Below are 20255 nucleotides of genomic sequence, written 5' to 3' on the forward strand. Positions count from 1 at the left end.
ATTATAAACGCATTACTAGCCACTACAGAACAGAGCTCTATACACAGACTTTTGACCTTCCTATAAAAAAATATATAAAAGGAAACAGAGCTAGACCAGGGTGGACATAATTTGGGAAAGTGAACTAGGGAGTGTGCTGTTTATTGCTCCAAGCTCTTTTAAAAAAAGAAGTTTGAAAGAGGGGAAATCTGTACACATCACATAGTTTCCATATTTAATTCCATGGAAGTGGTATACCACCACATAGGGTAATTGGATTTCATAACAGTAATAAATAAAAAACAAGTGATTCAACATGGTCAAAAGGCACAACTTTTGCAGTAAATCAGGTCAGAAAACTGCAGCTAAGGTGGCAGCAAAAAGAATCTGAGTGGAGAAATTTGTAGATCAAAGCAACTAAGACTCTTAAAAGCTTCTTTTTTTCAACTATGATGTTGCTCTTAAAGGTCCAGGAGTCATATCTGTATTCCATTTTACATGCTTTGCTCATCTGAACACATCTTCATTGGCTGAAGTGTACATAAAAATAAAATCCAGCAAGGGGAAAAACATGCAGAAGAGCTGATCTCCAGAATTATTAACTAATAAGAATTGAAGGATTAGTTGCAACCAACTTTTCACAAGTAGGAGATTTCAGATTATTCAATCAATATTTTAATAACCCAATGAAGCATCACAAAAAGGAGCTATATCCCTCTGTACATGATTTTATTATTTACATAATACAATATAGCATAGATGCCGGGTAGCATGATTATGTGCAATACATAAATATGAACTATCTGTACACATTTGTATATCTAATAACTCAACTGAGGACAAAATATAAAGCAAAACCTGATGCTTTTAATGAAGAAAAACTAAGACTGAACACTGCAATAGAAGTCAGAAGTAGTGCCCTGTGTATACACAACTATTTACAGATGAGGACAGGCATTACCACTACACTACTCTAAACTGTACTTGTTTATATAAAAAAACACAAGTTTCATACATCACAAAAACCTTCCATTATAACACAGAAGTGATATTACCAGACAAGCATCAGTGAAGTATACTGCCTTTTTCTAGAGTTGTTATTGTACAATGCTGTAGATAATGCAGCCCATGCAATACACCCAAGAACACTATAGTCCTACACCCAAGTACTATTAAAATAATAAAGCAGCCCTCAGAGTGGTTCCAGGTACCACTTAAAGTCTACAGCAGCCATATTGGGTATGATTTTTCCATGCAAAATGGTGCAATCTCACTACATTTGAAAACTATAAAAATTAAAAGCTAACGTTCTTTTGAACCCAGAACACATTCAACTTAAGATGTATATGACAAATTAAATGCTTGAATACATTTGCAAACTAGGTTCATCAGATGCATGTTACTTGACAGAGCTGCTGTGGTTATGTTTATTTTTTAAATGTAGCATTTTGTTTGTAAACTGTAAAACAGTCTTGTGGTTTTGTGCTACACAAACTTATCAGCTACATAAAGAGTAAGAAGCAGACAAATCTTCTGTTGTAGGCTAGTTCAAAAAGTTCTGAAAATGAAGTTTCCTTTGGGAACCAGTTTTAATAGTTGAACAATTTCCATCAGTTCCAAGGATTGCACTGTTCAGACTCAAATTTCTTGGTTTCATTCAGTAGGTAACCTTAAAGTGCGGCTTATGGCACCTGAACACCCGTTCTCTTTAGAAAGTGGCTCCTCTGCAGCTCAGTTTCAAAACAATGAATTGTGGAAATTAAAGAGGACAAAGTTTAACTATGGTAAAAGTAGACTCATTTTTTCCTGGTGTGTAATTTAATCAAGCAGGCACGTAGCACTATCCAAGGATGATATACCTCAATTACATTCCCAAAAGGCAAATCTGCTGCAAACATGCAGATTTTATGCATCTGTTTGGCACATGTGAACTAGACAACTCTGTCTTTTGTGCATGTCTGTTTTCCAAGTGCAGGTCTTACTCTTTCAATTCATTTTGGGGAGGGCATGTACACATTTTAAAGGGCTGTATCTATCCAATTCTGCCTGTAACACCCACAACATCCTAAAATATCAATCAATAAGATAGACTAAAGTAAAACTCTGGAGAACATCAAAGGAAAATGGCCATGCATCTGCTCTTTAATGTTTTCCTAGGATATTTTAAAATAAAAACAAAGAAAGTCAGTCTTTTCACCGAGTAGGTTAGTTTATATTCTCTGGATTTTTTCGGCCACAACAACTGGATTCTCTTTTCTGATTTTTGCTGCAGCTTCTGCTTTGTAATCATATGGGCAGTTGTGCTTGTCAGAGTAACGGTGAAGTCCACAAAACAGATTTCCACATCGGCAATCAAACCCTGTAAAAGCACAAAAACAGCATAAAGTCCTGTTCGGTGAAGACCTAGGTTTCGTCATGTGGAATAAAAAAACTGAATTCCGGTACATACATACATCTGTGCCATTTCAAAGTGTCACAAAGTTTCAAAGTATGCAAGTCCTCAGCAGTAACTATATTTAAGACTGGATAAGTGTGGATAATGCAGTGTCCAATAGCATACCTGTAAGGCCAACCTTCTTTCTGCACATAAAACATCTGTTCTTCTTTGGTTTAGGCATTTCAGGTGTTTTCTCTTCATTCTGAGATGTACTAGGCTGACTAACTGTAGGACTGGGTTGAGTAACAACTGAAAAGAACAAAACAGGCCAAAGTTGATTAGACGTGGTATACTGTAATTCTAAACTGCTTTCATCTCCATATTTTAAATTCTCTTCTTTACACACCTCAGTGTTGGTAGTTTATTTATAGAAAGAGATGCTGAATTAATTTTTGGAAGCACCTACTCCTTCATCCTCCCTGTCTCCTTTTTGTAGTAAAGAAATCATTAGAATGGTTCTCTTATTATGTTAACCTGAAAACACAAAGTTATCCCCCCCCCTTCTGCCTATAGCAACCTATGACCCATGAAAAGCTTCCCTGGGGGGTTCCCCACCTTTTGTGGGGCAGTGGCTTCTAAGTTGCCACAGTCCTCATCTTTTCCAGAAGTCCGCTGTACCCTTCCATATTATTCAGGATGCCTCCCCTTCAGAGACTTTTTCGGGGGGGGGGGGGATAGTAAAGCTTCATTCCATTAAGTTAAATTTCTCAAGTTAGTTTAGGATTCAAGCAATTCAGTCTTGATAGAAGCACCAAGTAGAGCCCATAACCTTCTGGGCTGGTTCCCAAGTCATGGATTGTAGAAGATTCGTGTGCTGGAGATTACCAAGAGTAAAGATGCAGGTTTCGGAATGGATATTTTATGGTCTCACTCAAACTTTCAGCAAACTACTACTCTTGCCACCACAAAAAACATACATTGGCTGAAAGGATGTACCTTGGAGGTTCCTCTTTCCTATTCTCTCCCCTATAATCACTATCACCTTCAAACAGAATCTGCATCAGCCCATAGCTGCTCCAGAGAACTAGGAAGGTATTTCTGGGTGCTCAACACCTTAGTGTGGTATGTTTCCATCTTTCTGTGCACACAGTATTCAGTGTTGCTGCCCTATCATCATAAATGAAGAGCTAACGCTTTCATACTACTACTACTACTCTTTCTTTTTTACCTAATCTATGCAGTTAAAAAACACCCTTTCATTTAATGCATTATCTGTTTACTTACACTACAGATTTATTAGGCTTTTCCACGTCTGTGGAAGATGGGTGGAACAACACACATCATACATAGGCCATAGCATATTCTATCATTTTATATACTCCCACCTAGTTTCAGAACATTAATATGTATGCTACTTGATTCAAAGAAATATAGGAAATAATTGTGCTATTTAAATATCTTTCAGCTTGCCATCTACCTTCACATTTATCAGGAATATACATAAAAAGGTCCCCCTGATGTATAAAGCTGTTCATCATTAAGGCTGTACCTGCTGGGCTGGCCTTTTCACTTACTTCTAAATGAATCCCATGTCCAAATTCACCTTATTTAGAATTACATTTTATGATACTATACACCAGCAAGAAATACTGGCAAAAGAATCAAACCATCCTAATATCAAAGCGTTCAAACAAAATCATATAGTAAAAATACATTACTAAAAACAACTTTTAAAAGCCTATTATAAGAAGAGTTCATCCAAACAATTAATGTAAATATATACCCATTGATTATGACTTCAGCACCAGAACATTCAATAGTGGGAATATTGAATGCAAATTAATACAAAAACGCTCATGCAAAATGCTCTATGGATTCCAACCTTGTGAACTTATTCAAATTTAGGAAATACCGTATTTTTCGCCCTATAGGACGCACTTTTTCCCCTCAAAAAATGAAGGGGAAATGTGTGTGCGTCCTATGGGGCAAATGCAGGCTTTCGCTGAAGCCTGGAGAGCGAGAGGGGTCGGTGCGCACAGACCCCTCTCGCTCTCCAGGCTTCGCGGACCTCTCCGCAAGCGGGGGGAGCGCTCCCGCTGCTTGCGGAGAGGTGCCTGCATGCGGAAGCCTGGGCGCGCTGAGCTCAACGCGTCCAGGCTTCGCGGACCTCTCCGCAAGCGGGGGGAGCGCTCCCGCTGCCTGCATGCCGAAGCCTGCGCGCGCTGAGCTCAGCGCATCCAGGCTTCGCGGACCTCTCCGCAAGCGGCGGGAGCCAGCCCTGGGCTCCCACGGCTTGCAGAGAGCTGCCTGTTTGGGGGCTGGGGTCAGGGGAAGCTCCGGCGGGCCTCCCCCGCCCCAGCCCCGCGCCTGGGGGGGGGGGGAATAATTTTTTCTGCTTTATTTCCCCCCAAAAAAACTAGGTGCGCCTTATGGGACGGTGCGTCCTATAGGGCGAAAAATACGGTATTTCATAAACACTTTACAAGTACCAGAAGTTACTTCAAAATGTCAAGTCTTTAAAAAAAGCCTGAATAACAATGCATGGAGGTATATTATATTCAGAAATAATCATTTCAGTGAAGTTGGTATACAAAACAGATATAAAATAGGGATATAAAAAACAAAGATACTTAAAAAAACCAACCTTGTTTGCAAGATTGTTGGATTTCTCTAGTGATCAAAAGTAACTATTGAAAGTTGTAAAGACTGGTGAACTGCAGCACGTTAAAGAATTCATTCAAAATGCTTAATTAAAAAAACACCAACCATTTTGTATGGTTTTCTTTAAATAAAAAAAGAATAGCACGTTCTCACTACTCAATTCATTTTCGCTGAAGGGACTAGCGACATTAATCTACTTATAATAACTGTTGGATGAACTCTTACAAGCAGTGAACAAATTGATCTAAGGATGATAAATCTTTTACTTTGCAATTTTGCCTTTTAATGCTAAAGAACCAAATACTAAAGAGAATATGGCACAGTTTTTCTCATTGGTTACCAAACGTCTACACCTGCCAGGTCCCACTGAACTAGCTGCACTTAAGCGACTTTAAAAAAGGCATACCTGGCTCTGTTGTTTCTGTTTTCGGAGTTACTTTCTCCTCTCTTGAAATGCTCATTTCTGTCATTTGCTGTGTTACAGGCAAGGCGGCAACAGGCACATTTCTGCTTGCATTCAGTGAAATGAGAGCAATCTGTTAGTGCTATTAGGAAGACTAACATCTTATAAAGCTAAAACTTAAAAACCCTGGGCTCTTCTTTGACAACTATGACTGAACTCACTGGAGATAAAGTTTGATGTATAGACTGTAATATCTAAGTGTCCTTGTAATCTAACCTTATAGCAAACTAAGGCATTTACATCAATTCCCTCATTGTAAAGCTCAGAGCCTTTTTGATTGCAGAAGTAATAAACTCTGCAGTTATTTCCCCTACAAACTAGCTGTAGCAGAAACTGTTATAATAGTAACACACTTAGAGTGTCCCTTACATACTCTCCCAGAATTATTTCATTTCACTATCAGGCTCTACACTGCTCTTACCTTGATTTGTCAGATGTGCTGCCAGCAGCACCTTCACAGTTGTTTAAACTAGTATCTGCTCTCTGTACAGATGCAGAGTCAGAGGTAGGACTGTTGGAACCACTTGATGTTCCTGTATGAAGGGGGGAAATATAAGCATATAGATTAGAAATGTAAACTTTGTAATATGCAGATACTACAGCTGTTAAATACTTGGAAGTCTTTTTAATGAGTTAATTTGGCTTATACACAAAAATGCCTCAAAGTTACTAGAATAGTATAAACGTTCACTTAAATGTTTATATCTGAAATGTAACAGTATTCACAGCTAGCATTTCAGTTATATTATGTTCCTCCAGCACATACCCATTGGACTGATTCGACCACTATTTTGCTGTCTTTGAAGATGTTCTTTATAGCAGACAGAACACATTCCGTTAGTTCTAGGATTCCCATAAAATCCACATCCTGTGCTACACAGCATGGGCCCTGGGGTCTGGTTGGTCTCCTGAGCCATCTTGTGCTGTAAATAAACACACACACACACAAACTGCTTTAGAAGTTGCTATAAGATCATAATTCACATGAACTAGCCAATACATAAGATAACATCACATAGCCATATTTCCACAGTGGTCATTCTCTGTGTATAAGCACAGGCAACCATAACAGGAAAAGGGACAGGACTAAAGGAAACCACTCCAAACAGAGTAAGTGAGGTATGAGGCAAAAGCCTGTTTCCACTTGAACTTTGTGAAAAGATACCACCTTCCCCCCAAATGCAGACAGGATTGTGAGCTACACCTGTGTGATTCCTTCATCTTGTACTGTAAGTCAAATTGGCAGGAATAAGCAGGAATGCCACCCCAACTGTTGAAGCTGAAGAGAGGTAAGTAGCTTGCCTATTGATTATCTTCAGCCTAGGGCTGAAGGAGAGGGAAGATTGGATTCATATTCTCCAGTCCCAAATCAACCTCACCTGGATTGCTTTACTACAGAAAAAATGTTGCCTCATAGCTTAGACGCCTGAGGGTCAATGTTAAGTGCATACAGGCATCAATGCAACCTGCCCACAATGCACTGCTTTCAAGTAAGCATATGGCAGAGATGAATCTAAATGTATGTTCCATTGACAGTCATTCGGTGCTGAAAAGACCACATCCACAAGGATCATCTCAAAGGTCATCCAGTCCAACCCACTGCAATTATGCTCCTTTGATTTAGACTTAAGGGTCCTGATCCAGCAATCTTTACTGGAGTGTGGAAGAAATATGAGAGAGAAACATTCTATCTGTCTTTAACTGTGACTCCTACTGCAGAGCATTGGACTAGATCAGGCGTGGCCAGACTTGGCCCTCCCTGACCACTGGTCCTGTTAGTTAGGGATGATGGGAATTGTAGTCCCAAAACAGCTGGAGGGCCAAGTCTGGCCATGCCTGGACTAGATGACTCTTCAGGTCCCTTCCCACTCTAGGATTCCTCCATTTTGCTCTACCTGCCCCATCTGTGGAGTGGGATGCAACAAGAACAACACTAGAAGCAAAATATACGAACTATCAAAATAGTTTGTGGTTCTGTTTTCCTTTATTCCTGTGGAGAAGGCAGACCAACATATGCTAATCATAAAACCCTGGACTGTGATTTGTCACTGAAAGGGACACAAATGTGTCCTGAACCTTTCATAGTGATTTTAAATCTTCAAGTCTATTCAATAAAGCAGAACAGTCTTATGCTTCTCCATTCATGCCTGTTCTGGTTATTGCCTATCAATAGATCTCACAGCATGGGGAGTACTTTTAGGCTCAAGAGACACACTGCTTTGTATATTAAAAACAAATTATGGAGATAAGGATGGAGCACTATTCTTGGTAGACTAGCCCAACAGGACCTGAGAACTTGGGCCCGTAACCAAACCAACCCCATGCTAACTGAGAACACCATGTGTTTAAATTATTTTATACAAAATCATCTACTATTTTAATAAGACAAAAGCTATTAAGCTGAAGAGTTTCACTTGAAGCAGGCTTTTTGGAAGATGTCCTGCTTAATATATTCATTAAAACAAGCCACTCATTTTACAGCAACTCAGCAAAATACCGTGACTATCAGAACAAACTTGAACAAAATTTCCTGCTTGAAAAGGCCGCCTCATCTGTGCATGACACGGGTCATGTTTTAGCAACATAAACACTTCAACTTCATTACCATATAAGCTATGCAAGACTGATATAAAAATATAGGATCCATAACCTCTGTTCCCACAGCACTACATTAATTGGATTGTAATGTTTAATAATGGTCTACTAGAAAGAAAAGCATTCGAAGGCCTCAACAATGGAAAGGCAGCATATAAAACTGTGAAATGAATAAAAATGAAAAATCTTCACAGAGCATATTTGCATGTATATTTTAAACAGTATGAAACTTCCAAAGCTTGAATTTACATATCCTGAATAATCGTGTGTTTTTCTGCACGAGCATCTTTAAGAAAATCAACTGAGAATGGCTTCAGAGTTTATTCTTGTTCTAAAAGGCCTGAAGACAAGAGTCCTGTACCATACATACGAGTGGGTCACTTTTCCACAATTGTTATAATATAGCATTTTAGAAGATATGCTCAAGGGGGACAGAAAAAGAGGGCCTGTTTCACAAAACAGTAGATAATATTTGCTGAATAAATATCCCAAAGCAGACTTCAGGCAGACCTTCACCATAAAGTCCACCCTAACTCACTAAAATCAGCTTGTAATTTATAAAGAAACATTTGTTTGGGAGAATATGTGGTCACAAATTTGACCCGTTTTTCCAAAACAAATGTAAAATCGACACCGTAAGCTATGTAAAACTTATCTGTAAAAACAAAGCTGTGCCATTTTCATTTTTCTAGTTTCATGTAAATTTTGCACCATCCAATTAAAAAGCCCTAGAATGACATCATCAGTATCAAAGAAGTTTGCACCTGCAAATGACTAGCATGGAAAGCCAAACAAATCTTTACAGAAAAACAATGTTTGTTATCGGGTATGAATTTCATAATTTTAAGCTAGCTACCGTTCTTTAGACCTTTCGCTTTTTTACTGGAATACTGGGTTCGAATACTATCACATGCACGTCGTCTGCTTGCTTTAATATTTCTCAGAAGCCCAAGTCACATGGTGCGTGCATTAGCTTCCGCTTGTCACAAGGCTGCAATGTGACAGGCTGAGCTAGAGGCTCAGGCAAAAGCTCGTCAACAGGGGCCTCTGAAATCAGCTTCTATTTATATCTCCAAAGGCTGCCCAGCTCCTGTACAGCCCACAGAACTGAAGCAGCAAAAATGGACCAACAGGAAACTATAAAAGCAGCTTAACAAAAGACACTCCATTAAGAGAAACATATCGAGAATTTATCCAAGTGATTTTAGCCCTGAGCAAGAGTAGTAAGAACAGTTAAATGGCCCAGATGACTGCAATTGTGTCACTCCAGAGCACACACTACACACTGTATGCACCAGATGGTTCCTCCTAAAATATGCTGATTTGGGTTCCCGCTCTCCAGCTCAAGAAAGCTGCGCTTGCTCAACTGCATGGCTTGCCTTCATAGAACTGCTCCGTCCATATTAGTTGCAATGCTGGTCCAAAGCCACAGCTACAGACACACCGTGTAGCATTCAGGCGCAGAACATGGGGAACATGCCCCATCCAGGCCCCAAGGCTTCACGATTTAATAGTTTAAGCAAAGCTTACAAACCACGACTATGTTTATCCAGGTTTCCTTCTTTTAAATGCAGTTTAATTAGGAAGGGGACAGAAAAGGAAACCTCCTGTGGGGAAACTGAGTGGTAAAGGCACACAATGAAACAGCGGAGGAAACTAGGCCGGGGGGCCTGGAGGCCCGAGAAAGCGGGCGCGGGGGGGGGGGGGAACACCACAAACAAAGGGAAGGGAGGAGGAGGAGAGAGGAAGCGGCGAGAGGCCTGCCGGAGAATCCCTGAGTCACGGCCAGGCCCAGCCGAGGAGAAGAGCCGCTCGCGGCCTCCGCGCCAGGCGGCCCACGGGGCCCAGGAAGCCGCCTCTCTCCGGGGGGGGGGGGCGGGAGAGGAGCCGCCCGGGTCCCCGCGCCCCCCCCGGCCAGCCCTTTGTCTGCCCCCCTCCCCGGAGGGTCTTCTGCCAGCCCCCCCTCGCCCCGCCTGGCTTTGGGGGCCCCTTTCCGGGGAAAGCTCTTTCTCCCCCCCCCCCGCGGCCGAAGCCCGGCTGCCCCTTCGCGGCCCTTTGTCCGCCGCCGCCGCCTCCTTGGCGCGGGGGAGACGCGGAGACACAGACCCCCCCTAGCCGGGGGGGCAGAAGGGGCGCCGCTGGGTCCGCAGCCCCCCCCCCCGGGAGGGGAGGGGAAGGAAGGGGCGACTCACCCGCCTCGAGGCTCCCGGCCAGACTCCGACCCAGAGGACAAAGAAGCGGAAACCGGGAGGAGGAGGAGGAGGGAGGCCGCCGCCGCTATCCCGGGCTCGGGCGGGAAGACAGCCCCGCCGCCGCCGCCGCTTCCTCCCTTTGTTCCTGAAGCAGCAGCAGCCGCGGGAGGAGGAGGCGGAGGAGGAGGAGCCGCTGTCGGACGGGGGGAGCGGCTGCTGGGAGGGCGAAGGGCGGCGCTGCTGCTGCTGCTGCTGCTGCTGCTGCCGGTGCTGCCTCTGCCTCTGCCTCTGCCCCGCCGCCGCCGCCGCCACCAGCCTCGGGGCCGGAGGAGCCGAGAGAGCGCCTCGCGCGCACAAACCGCCGCCGCCGCCGCCGAGCGAGCCAGGCAGGGAGGGAGGGAGGAGGGCGCGCGCGTGCGCGTCGGCGGCCCAGGCGCTTCGAGGGAGGCGGGCGGGGGCGCGCGAGCGCGGCAGCTGACGGGCTCGATGACGAGGCGCGACACGTCACCAGGCCCCGCCCCGCCCGCCACGCGCCGCCCCCCCCTCCCCAGGCCGCGATCGCCGCGCTGCGAGGCGCCGCCGCCCTCCGAGGGATTCCCTGGCCCGCTCCTCCTGGCGCAGCCCCAGCCACGTCTCCTCGGAAGTAGGCCCCGAGTGGCGCCCGAAGTGCCGCGCAAAGGAAGGGATGGAAGGCAGCCGAAAAGAGCTGCGAATTCCTGCGAAATCTCCCTCCCCCTTCGCGAGGAGAACCAGGAAACCCCGAAGCAGCCGCGGGACCTGGAGGCAGCTCCGAGAAGACCCGCTGAGCGTGGAATGTCCTGCGTCTCCCTTCGGACATTCCCCAGGCATTCCTGCACACTCACCGAGACACACTTGCTGACTTGTGGGCAAACTGTGGTGCCCAGGGAATCTGCACTACTGCCCCGTTCAGGTCAACCGTGCCCTCCTCCCACCTCATTTCTCTCCACACATTTACACGCCGGCCTAATCCTGGGAGAAAAACAAGACTGCCAGGATACCCATAATAAGGAGATCAGCTTCCATCAAATATTTTAAAAGATATATACAGTACATGTTAAAGGGCATGCATAGTGCTTAGAGACTTTTCCTTGAGCACGGCTACTCTTGCTAATTTAGTGGGAGCAGAAATTTCATTTTGGATTTAATACACGCTTGTAAATTATCCAAGGACCTCTTATTGTTCCTGTTCTTGTGATTGGTCAGAAATGCAGTTTTAGTGGTGTCTTATTTACTGAGGCGGTCTGGCTGTGGCCACGGGAATCCTAATTGTGCCATAGCAGTGCTTAGCCTAGGACCTCCTCAACAGGCCGAATGTCTTTTGAAAGTGTTTGAAAACGGCTTCAGCCCAATGACGCTCTAATGTTGCTGTTGACAGCTGAGCATTTCTTGATCTTGCCTAATATTTGCTTTGATAACCAATTCCAAATTACTGTATTTCTTTCAGCATAAATAAAAGTCCCTCTATTACTACCTCAACACATTGTAATTATAAATATTTTCTCTTCACTGTACACTCCTATTAAGTGGCCTGCTGATATTCGTTAGACAAATAAAATGTGAATGTTTAAATAGACCCTAATATAAAATGAATGAAAAACAAAATGGATCTGCACACAACAGGAAGCCCAGTTGGGGCTTTGAGCCATTTGTTCCCCCTTTTGTGCTTGCTGAACAGCTGTGACCTTTACCCTACATAAAGTTCACACAGCACATCAAGTTGCACATATTCTTGTTTTGCTGGGATCCTTTTTTCAGTAGCGGCGAGTTTGATCAGTGTTCATATCTGCACGCTAGAGGGTTTTTTTGGTGAGTGTCCTTTTAGTGCCTCGGACTACAAGTACAGGCGTGTGGGCCTTGAACTTTCTGCTGTGAATGAGTAAGCTTGTGCTGCTAAGATGTAAACAGGGATAAGGCAGTTGCCGCTTTCACTCCGCTGCACGGAAGGGGCTCTCTTACACTACAGGAGGGATACGAGAGAAGCTGCTTCCCCAAGGTCAGCTGTGGTGACTGGGCAAAAACAGAACCGTACTTATCAGTGAAATGTTTGGACTGAATAGGTGCAGCATAACCTTTTAGAGTTCTGGAGGCTTGGATCCTAAGGTAGGTCTGCATAAAGGGAAGGTTTTTCTGCTTACACAGGGGCAAGGTGTTTCTGATTTCCTTCTCTGCTGCTTCTGCAAACTGGTTTTCAGAGGGCTGGGGAATTCTCCAGAACAGCATTTTGGAAGGTGCAAAGGAGGACAGCAGAGCTTGGGACAAAACTCCCATCTGTCTGCACAAGCAGATAAGCCCAAGCCCAGTCCAGGACATTTTTCTGCCAGAGGTGGAACAGTCAATGTCCCTGTAATGTCCTCTTTTAATGAGGATTTGTTAAAGAACTAAGTACAAACAGGTCTAATATCCTTTAGGTGCTACTTCACTCTGGCTTCTTGCCCTGCCCGCTTGGTTGGGCCTAACCTCAGCTAAATATGGGAGGTGCCCTTAAAAGTAGATTCACATTTATCCTTACAGCCCTCTGCCAAATCATGCTGTGCAGTACTCAGGACAGGTGTTCCAAGCTGATCCATTGACCACCCATGGTTTGCAAGCTTCATGCAGGTGGTCTAGCAAGAGTAGTGGGTGCAGCAGCTGCTCCATCATTCTGCCTGGAAGGTGAGGATCAGTACACCTTTTCTGTTTTCTTAAATTATTATTACCCATCCTTCACTAGCAGGTCCCAGGTTGAGTTGCAGCAATTCAAAATTAAAAACACTTAGAACAGATTACAATTGCAGGAATATGGTTGACCCTGAAAACATACATCTCAGGTGTCAAAGGCCAGAATAAATATATCTGTACATTTTCTAATATAGGCTTCCTCAACCTCAGCCCTCCTGATGTTTTGAGACTACAGTTCCCATCATCCCTGACCGCTGGTCCTGCTAGCTAGGAATCATGGGAGTTGTAGGCCAAAAACATCTCGAGGGCCAAGTTTGAGGAAGCCTGTTCTAATATGTCTGTCACTGTATCTGCACTCAGCTGTGATTTTTCATTGTGCCAGATCAGTCTTCGTCAGCCTTGGCCCTCCAGATGTTTTTGACCTACAACTCCCATGATTCCTAGCTAGCAGGACCAGTGGTCAGGGCTGATGGGAATTGTAGTCTCAAAACATCTGGAGGGCCGAGGTTGAGGAAGCCTGTCCCAGATAAATTCAGTTGGGGAAACCCAGCCAGATGGGCGGGGTATAAATAATAAATTATTATTATTATTATTATTATTATTATTATTATTATTAAGCTATTGCCATTATTTTATTTCTTTTATCCAATAAAGTTAATGGAAGGCTAGAATTAAGATGTAAAACCCAACATACACATCAATTGTATTAAATATTCATACACTGAGGTTGAATCCTGACAAGACAGAAGTACTGTTTTTGGGGGACAGGAGGCGGGCAGGTGTGGAGGCTTCCCTGGTCCTGAATGGGGTAACTGTGCCCCTGAAGGACCAGGTGCGCAGCCTGGGAGTTATTTTGGACTCACAGCTGTCCATGGAGGCACAGGTCAATTCTGTGTCCAGGGAAGCTGTTTACCAGCTCCATCTGGTACGTAGGCTGAGACCCTATCTGCCTGCGGACTGTCTCGCCAGAGTGGTGCATGCTATCATAGAATCATAGAGTTGGAAGAGACCCCAAGGGCCATCGAGTCCAACCCCCTGCCAAGCAGGAAACACCATCAGAGCACTCCTGACATATGGTTGTCAAGGCTCTGCTTAAAGACCTCCAAAGAAGGAGACTCCACCACACTCCTTGGCAGCAAATTCCACTGTCGAACAGCTCTTACTGTCAGGAAGTTCTTCCTAATGTTTAGGTGGAATCTTCTTTCTTGTAGTTTGGATCCATTGCTCCGTGTCCGCTTCTCTGGAGCAGCAGAAAACAACCTTTCTCCCTCCTCTATGTGACATCCTTTTATATATTTGAACATGGCTATCATATCACCCCTTAACCTCCTCTTCTCCAGGCTAAACATGCCCAGCTCCCTTAGCTGTTCCTCATAAGGCATCGTTTCCAGGCCTTTGACCATTTTGGCTGCCCTCCTCTGGACACGTTCCAATTTGTTAGTGTCCTTCTTGAACTGTGGTGCCCAGAACTGGACACAGTACTCCAGGTGAGGTCTGACCAGAGCAGAATACAGTGGCACTATTACTTCCCTTGATCTAGATGCTATACTCCTATTGATGCAGCCCAGAATTGCATTGGCTTTTTTAGCTGCCGCGTCACACTGTTGGCTCATGTCAAGTTTGTGGTCAACCAAGACTCCTAGATCCTTTTCACATGTACTGCTCTCAAGCCAGGTGTCACCCATCTTGTATTTGTGCCTCTCATTTTTTTTGCCCAAGTGCAATACTTTACATTTCTCCCTGTTAAAATTCATCTTGTTTGTTTTGGCCCAGTTCTCTAATCTGTCAAGGTCGTTTTGAAATGTGATCCTGTCCTCTGGGGTGTTAGCCACCCCTCCCAGTTTGGTGTCATCTGCAAATTTGATCAGGATGCCCTTGAGTCCATCATCCAAGTCGTTGATAAAGATGTTGAATAACACCGGGCCCAAGACAGAACCCTGTGGCACCCCACTAGTCACTTTTCTGCTCTGGTTATCTCCCGCTTGGACTACTGCAATGCACTCTACGTGGGGCTACCTTTGAAGGTGACTCGGAAACTACAACTAATCCAGAATGCGGCAGCTAGACTGGTGACTGGGGGCGGCCGCCGAGACCATGTAACACCGGTCTTGAAAGACCTACATTGGCTCCCAGTACGTTTCCGAGCACAATTCAAGGTGTTGGTGCTGACCTTTAAAGCCCTAAACAGCCTCGGTCCAGTATACCTGAAGGAGCGTCTCCACCCCCATCGTTCTGCCCGGACGCTGAGGTCCAGCGCTGAGGGCCTTCTGGTGGTTCCCTCATTGCGAGAAGCAAAGCTACAGGGAACCAGGCAGAGGGCCTTCTCGGTAGCGGCGCCCGCCCTGTGGAACGCCCTTCCAGCAGATGTCAAAGCGATAAACAACTACCTGACATTCAGAAGACATCTTAAGGCAGCCCTGTTCAGGGAAGTTTTTAACGTGTGATATTTTACTGTATTTTTGGTTTCTATGGAAGCCGCCCAGAGTGCCTGGGGAGGCCCAGCCAGATGGGCAGGGTATAAATAATAAATTATTATTATTATTATTATTATTATTATTATTATTATTACTACTGATTTTTAATGGTATTTGTATGGCTTCTATTATTTCTTCTATTTCTTTTTCTTTATTGCAGTTTGACTTCTACAGTATTCAAATTGTAACACAATAAAATACAATAGAAGAAATAATGGAAGCCATACAAATAAGATTAAAACCATGCAGCATCTAGCACAACCCATTACAATTGGCATAACAGGCAGAAAAACCATTACATGGTCTGCCAAAACTCCCAGCAATTTTCAAGTGGTCCATGCCAGGGGGAGGGGGAGCTTTGGAAACCATTGCTCTAGGAAAATAGGAAGCTACTGCCTTGAAACACCCCTAAAAATATTGTGCACCTCAGAAGGTAGTTTCAATTTTGGGCTGAAGAGACCACAAGTGGGACACCATTACAGGACCCCATGTTCCAAGCAAGCTGAGTTGCAAGAGCACCCGATGAATTCATAGCATCACTGTAAATATATCTGTCATTCTGCCTCATTTGTAAATTTAAAGATACACAAGTACATCAGATTTCTTTTAGCTGTGTTAAACCAGGCTTCCTCAATCTCAGCCCTCCAGATGTTTTGGGACTACAATTCCCATCATCCCTGACCACTGGTCCTGCTAGCTGGGGATCATGGGAGTTGTAGACCAAAAACATCTGGAGGGCCGAGGGTGAGGAAGCCTGTATTAAACTAAGATATGATTACCTCAGCCTCTGCCTCCCCTCCCCACAATTGCTAATGGCCTGGGCCTCTTGCCAGGAGAGCTTTAAAAGAGGTTAATCTCTTTTACTCATCTCACCTGGATGGCAGAAAGAGATGCATTTCTAGAAGCTATTTCCAAACATTTAGACAAACTCTTACTGGCTGGCACCAAGCGAGATTTTGTAACACTCATCCACTGTCAGAAAAAGAAGACAAGCAGTCACAAGAGCACCTGGTAAACTCAATATCTTCTTTCTTTCACACAAACACCTGCCATCATCTGCCAGGGATGCTTTACTTGAGACTCCTGCATTGGATGGGGTTCGACTAGATTGGCCTTTCTCAACCGGGGGCCATATGGTCCCCTGGGGGCCCTCAGGGGCCTCAGGTGAAAATGGTGTAAATGGGGGGCCATGGCACGAGGCCAGAGGACCACAGAGGGAAGTGAGAAATGATCAAGCAAAACTGTTTTTCATGGCATTTCTTACTTTGTCTTTGGTAGATTCAGGTCTCAGTTGTGTGAATTATTTACTCAGCCTAACCCTGAATCACCTTAGCATCCGGGACAGAGATGATCTTTGGTTATTCTTCACAGCAACAGAACCGGATAGAAAAAGCTTGTTTCTGGTCTTCAAGCACAAGGGTCACATCGATAGAGAAATACTTAAAGAATATTTTTTTAATGTAATTGTGTTTTGTGTAAATTATAAAAATTAAAACATGTTCTGTTCACAAACAAAACATTGAAATTGCTACCTTTCTACAGGTAGGACAGGGGGTCACAGGAAGGAAACTAGGTGGGAAGGGAGCTGGGGTTGGAAAAAGGTTGAGAAGCGCTGCATTAGATGACCCTCAGGGTCGCTTCCAACTCTACAATTCTATGATTCAGGGATTTGTAAATTTAAAGAAACAAAAGAACACTAGCTTCTTTCTAGAAGTGTTAAACATGACTGGAATACAGGATTTGTTTTTATGTTAATTTTCAAGCCCAACACAAGCACAAGTTGGTGATGCTTTTCCCTATACTAGCAATGAGTCCTTGCACAGCCAAGAAACCTCCTGTCACAAGAACGTTTCCTTCTACCTTGCACACTTCACCTCCAGCAGCCGCTTCACTTCTTTGCTGGGCTGCTGCGGCTGCGGCTGCTCCACCCCGCAACATGCCACCCGCTCTCCCGCTCCCTCTCCCACGCCCTGCCCGCCAATGGTGCTGTGGCTGGGACAACGGAGGTGGAAGAAGAGCAGGGCAGAAATACCTGAGAGGGCCAGGGGGAGGGAGAGCAAGAGGGAAGGGAGGCAAAATACAGGGAACCCTCGATTTGTGTGAGGGTTGCGTTCTAGGTCATTGTGCACTTGCATGAAATCACGTGAAATGGAAACGCCCTGTTTTGCTCCTGCCCCACCCTTTTAGTGATGTCCTTTTTGATGTTTGTGGGTCACTTCTGGGTTTGGCACTATGTGTTTGGCACTGTGTAGGGACAAACTGCATCTTATATTAAATCGGTGTGGGACACAGCATTTGGCTGCTGGCTGGGCTTTCTGCCTTTGGCTCGGAGGGGCTCAGAAGTTAAACATACCTGTGCTTGGAAAATCCCTTATTTTGGCTGCTGATCCCTTATTTTCGAGGCTGCTGGTCCCTTATTTTCAAATCTGTAAGTTGACAGTTATGCCACAAGTGCTACGGCTACCAAGAGTTCACCTCCAATTCCAACCTCCTCTTTCATTACTCCGTAGCAGCTCCTGAGACTAAACCTGCAATGTGGACATTTTAAAGTGGGGTTGATCAGAACAAATGTTCAGAGGTCATTTCCTTGTACCAGGAACAGGTGAAACAAGCCACCGTTGGCAGGACTGGCAGCAACTGCAGCAGGTATGCTCTATGCAGACATTGTCTTCTCTGTTAACTTTGCTGCATTAAATGTGCATTCTGTAGCTGCCCTCCTTTGCAATGGTTTATTTTGAAATCTTTAATATAACATTTTATTTTCCTGTTAATGTTGCTTTGAATGTATATTTGACTTTATTCAGTCATATTTTAGTCTACATGGTTTTATTTGCTGTTTTAGTGTGTTGTAAACTGCTTTGAGATATTTTCTTAAAAATATAAAGCAGTAAAGAAATGGAATGAATAATAACAATAGTAAAAAAATACCAGACCACTCCCGTTTTTGTTAACTCAGAAGTAGAAACTGTTTCCACAAGGATAAGTGAATTAAACAACCCAAGGTATGTGATGAAAACAATTTTAGATCCTATGCAGCACAACCTACCTCTTTCTACCTGGCCTCCTGGCCAGATTTTGCCTTCATGAGCTCACCAGCAGGGGATGCGCTCAGATAAAACCAAGGACACAGTTTGCATTCACAGGCAAAGTCTTGAAATATTTCTGAAATGTACCATGAGGGAATTCCATAATCAGAAGACAGTCACCCCAAGCACCTCTCTTCATACTCGCATCTCTCTCCTCTCCTGCCTCTGTTGTGTTTATCTGTCATTATTTTTAGTTGCATACATTAACATTTGTTCATATTTGCTGTTTTGCAGGTCCACTATACTAAATACCTTGGGTTTTTGCTCATTTGTGTTTAAATGCTGCAGCCTTTTTAATGTCATGATGGATGGAAAATGTTGGTCTGCGGATGGATTCTCTGTGCAGAGACAGCAAAACAGGAATAATGAGATGGCTTTGCTGACATTCCACAGCACAAGGAGCATGGGGCATCTGGTGTCTTGAGCATACATTTTATCATTTTTAAAAGCCTACTTTTGGATGTGTGCTTTGTTTTTATTTTTTAAATGAAATAAGGACAGAAGTAAAACGGTACAAGGTTTGTCCATTGAATTTCAGATTGCTGCAGATTTCCTGCTCCTACCACCATTTAATTCCTCTAGCTAAGAGCTGGAATTCTCAATAACTTTTGTATGTATGCATTTTTGTTGTTGTTGTTCTGAGATTATTTTCTTTTCTCTGATTTTCCTCTTAATTTTTATTACACTCTAGTTTTGGGCAGATAATTAAGGATGTGTAAAAGTACTGAGGCATTCCTAATGAGCAAGTTCCTCTTGTTTATGAACCAGCAGCGTCTGTGTGTACTGTTTATTTATTATTACATTAATATCCCATCTCTCATCCAAGGAGAATAAGAATAAATTGGCATTGATTCAAAGTGTTTGAATTTATTTTATCAAAAATATAAGTGGGTTGACTATATCCTGGATACCATTTATTTATGATCACTGGAATTTTTGAACTAATCACAAAGTATTTACCAAGGACTGACCTGTTGTCTGGAACTACATCCTGAACCTATTAAAAATGTATGTTTCTAAGCAGCTAAAGGCTTCTAAATAGACCAGGCATGCAGTGTTGGAAGAACCCTCTCCAGCACCTGGGGCGGCGTAGACCATATGGACTGTGAATGCGGCATCCCGCATGTGCGCAGTCCGTACGGGATGCCGCTCGCGCGTGGCGGCTATATGAGCTGCCACTTGCGCAGCGTCCATTCGGACTGTGTGTGCCCTTGGACACTCTATACAGCTGGGAGAGGCAGGGGCCATCTTGTCACCCCTCCCAGAGTGGCACCTCCACCCCCCCTTACTATGCCCCTGCAGGCATGTCCAAAGTCTGTTACGAGGGCCTAATCCGGTTTAAGCCTAAAAATCCTAAAAAACCTTAACTCTTCACTTCATCAAATCTGGCCCTCTTTGGACACCACTGAAGTAGACAATGGAACCTGGGAATCTAAGTGCCACAAACCAGCTAAAATGGTTATTGGGCTCTCTGTTTCACTAAAGTGAACAGTCAGCTTCAGAGCTGGAGACAACCAGTTCAACTCTACAATGCAGAAGGGTAATTATCACAAACAAAATAATAATAATAAAAATTCCCGCCAGTAGCACCTTAGAGATCAACTAAGTTTATTGGTATGAGCTTTGGTGTGCATGCACACTTCTTCAGATACAAGGCTGTCTTACCTTGGGATTCAGCTGGATACTGTGGCACAGACTTCCTCACTGCCTGAGGGTAAATTGATGGCCCTATGTGACATTATTTTGGAG

At 44.0% G+C, this 20255-nt stretch overlaps 1 protein-coding gene and 1 long non-coding RNA gene across 3 annotated transcripts; one reads left to right on the forward strand and one right to left on the reverse strand.

The window, feature by feature from the left end:
• Positions 1-691: 691 nt before the first annotated feature.
• Positions 692-10817, reverse strand: ZFAND5 (zinc finger AN1-type containing 5). 2 transcript variants are annotated; one of them, XM_083702147.1, is made up of 6 exons: positions 10268-10817; positions 6247-6403; positions 5902-6013; positions 5424-5524; positions 2540-2665; positions 692-2338 (listed from the first exon to the last, which is right to left on the reverse strand). In XM_083702147.1, the coding sequence occupies exons 2-6, from the start codon at positions 6395-6397 to the stop codon at positions 2190-2192; spliced, it is 639 nt and encodes a 212-aa protein (XP_083558273.1). In that variant the 5' UTR covers positions 6398-6403; positions 10268-10817; the 3' UTR covers positions 692-2189. The 2 variants fall into 2 exon arrangements, with proteins under 2 accessions (XP_083558273.1, XP_083558274.1); XM_083702148.1 differs by having other exon boundaries at positions 5424-5527; positions 10268-10658.
• Positions 10818-11218: 401 nt separating this feature from the next.
• On the forward strand, positions 11219-19723 carry LOC310826824. The gene is made up of 3 exons (XR_014555995.1): positions 11219-12388; positions 17931-18066; positions 18741-19723. It is a non-coding gene; the product is annotated as an uncharacterized lncRNA (long non-coding RNA).
• The last annotated feature ends 532 nt before the right edge of the window (positions 19724-20255 follow it).

The sequence above is a fragment of the Podarcis gaigeae genome, assembly GCF_964106915.1.
Source record: "Podarcis gaigeae genome assembly, chromosome: 11".
Lineage (NCBI taxonomy): Eukaryota > Metazoa > Chordata > Lepidosauria > Squamata > Lacertidae > Podarcis > Podarcis gaigeae.

Bases quoted from the DNA above. Each gene is read 5' to 3' on its own strand.
- ZFAND5 (XM_083702148.1), bottom strand. From the start codon at position 6,397: ATGGCTCAGGAGACCAACCAGACCCCAGGGCCCATGCTGTGTAGCACA. The intron at 5,528-5,901 runs GTAAGAGCAGTG...ACTGAATGCAAG, and splicing joins AGCACATCTGACAAATCAAG to CAGAAATGTGCCTGTTGCCG. The intron at 2,666-5,423 runs GTATGCCTTTTT...TGTTCTTTTCAG, and splicing joins AACAGAAACAACAGAGCCAG to TTGTTACTCAACCCAGTCCT.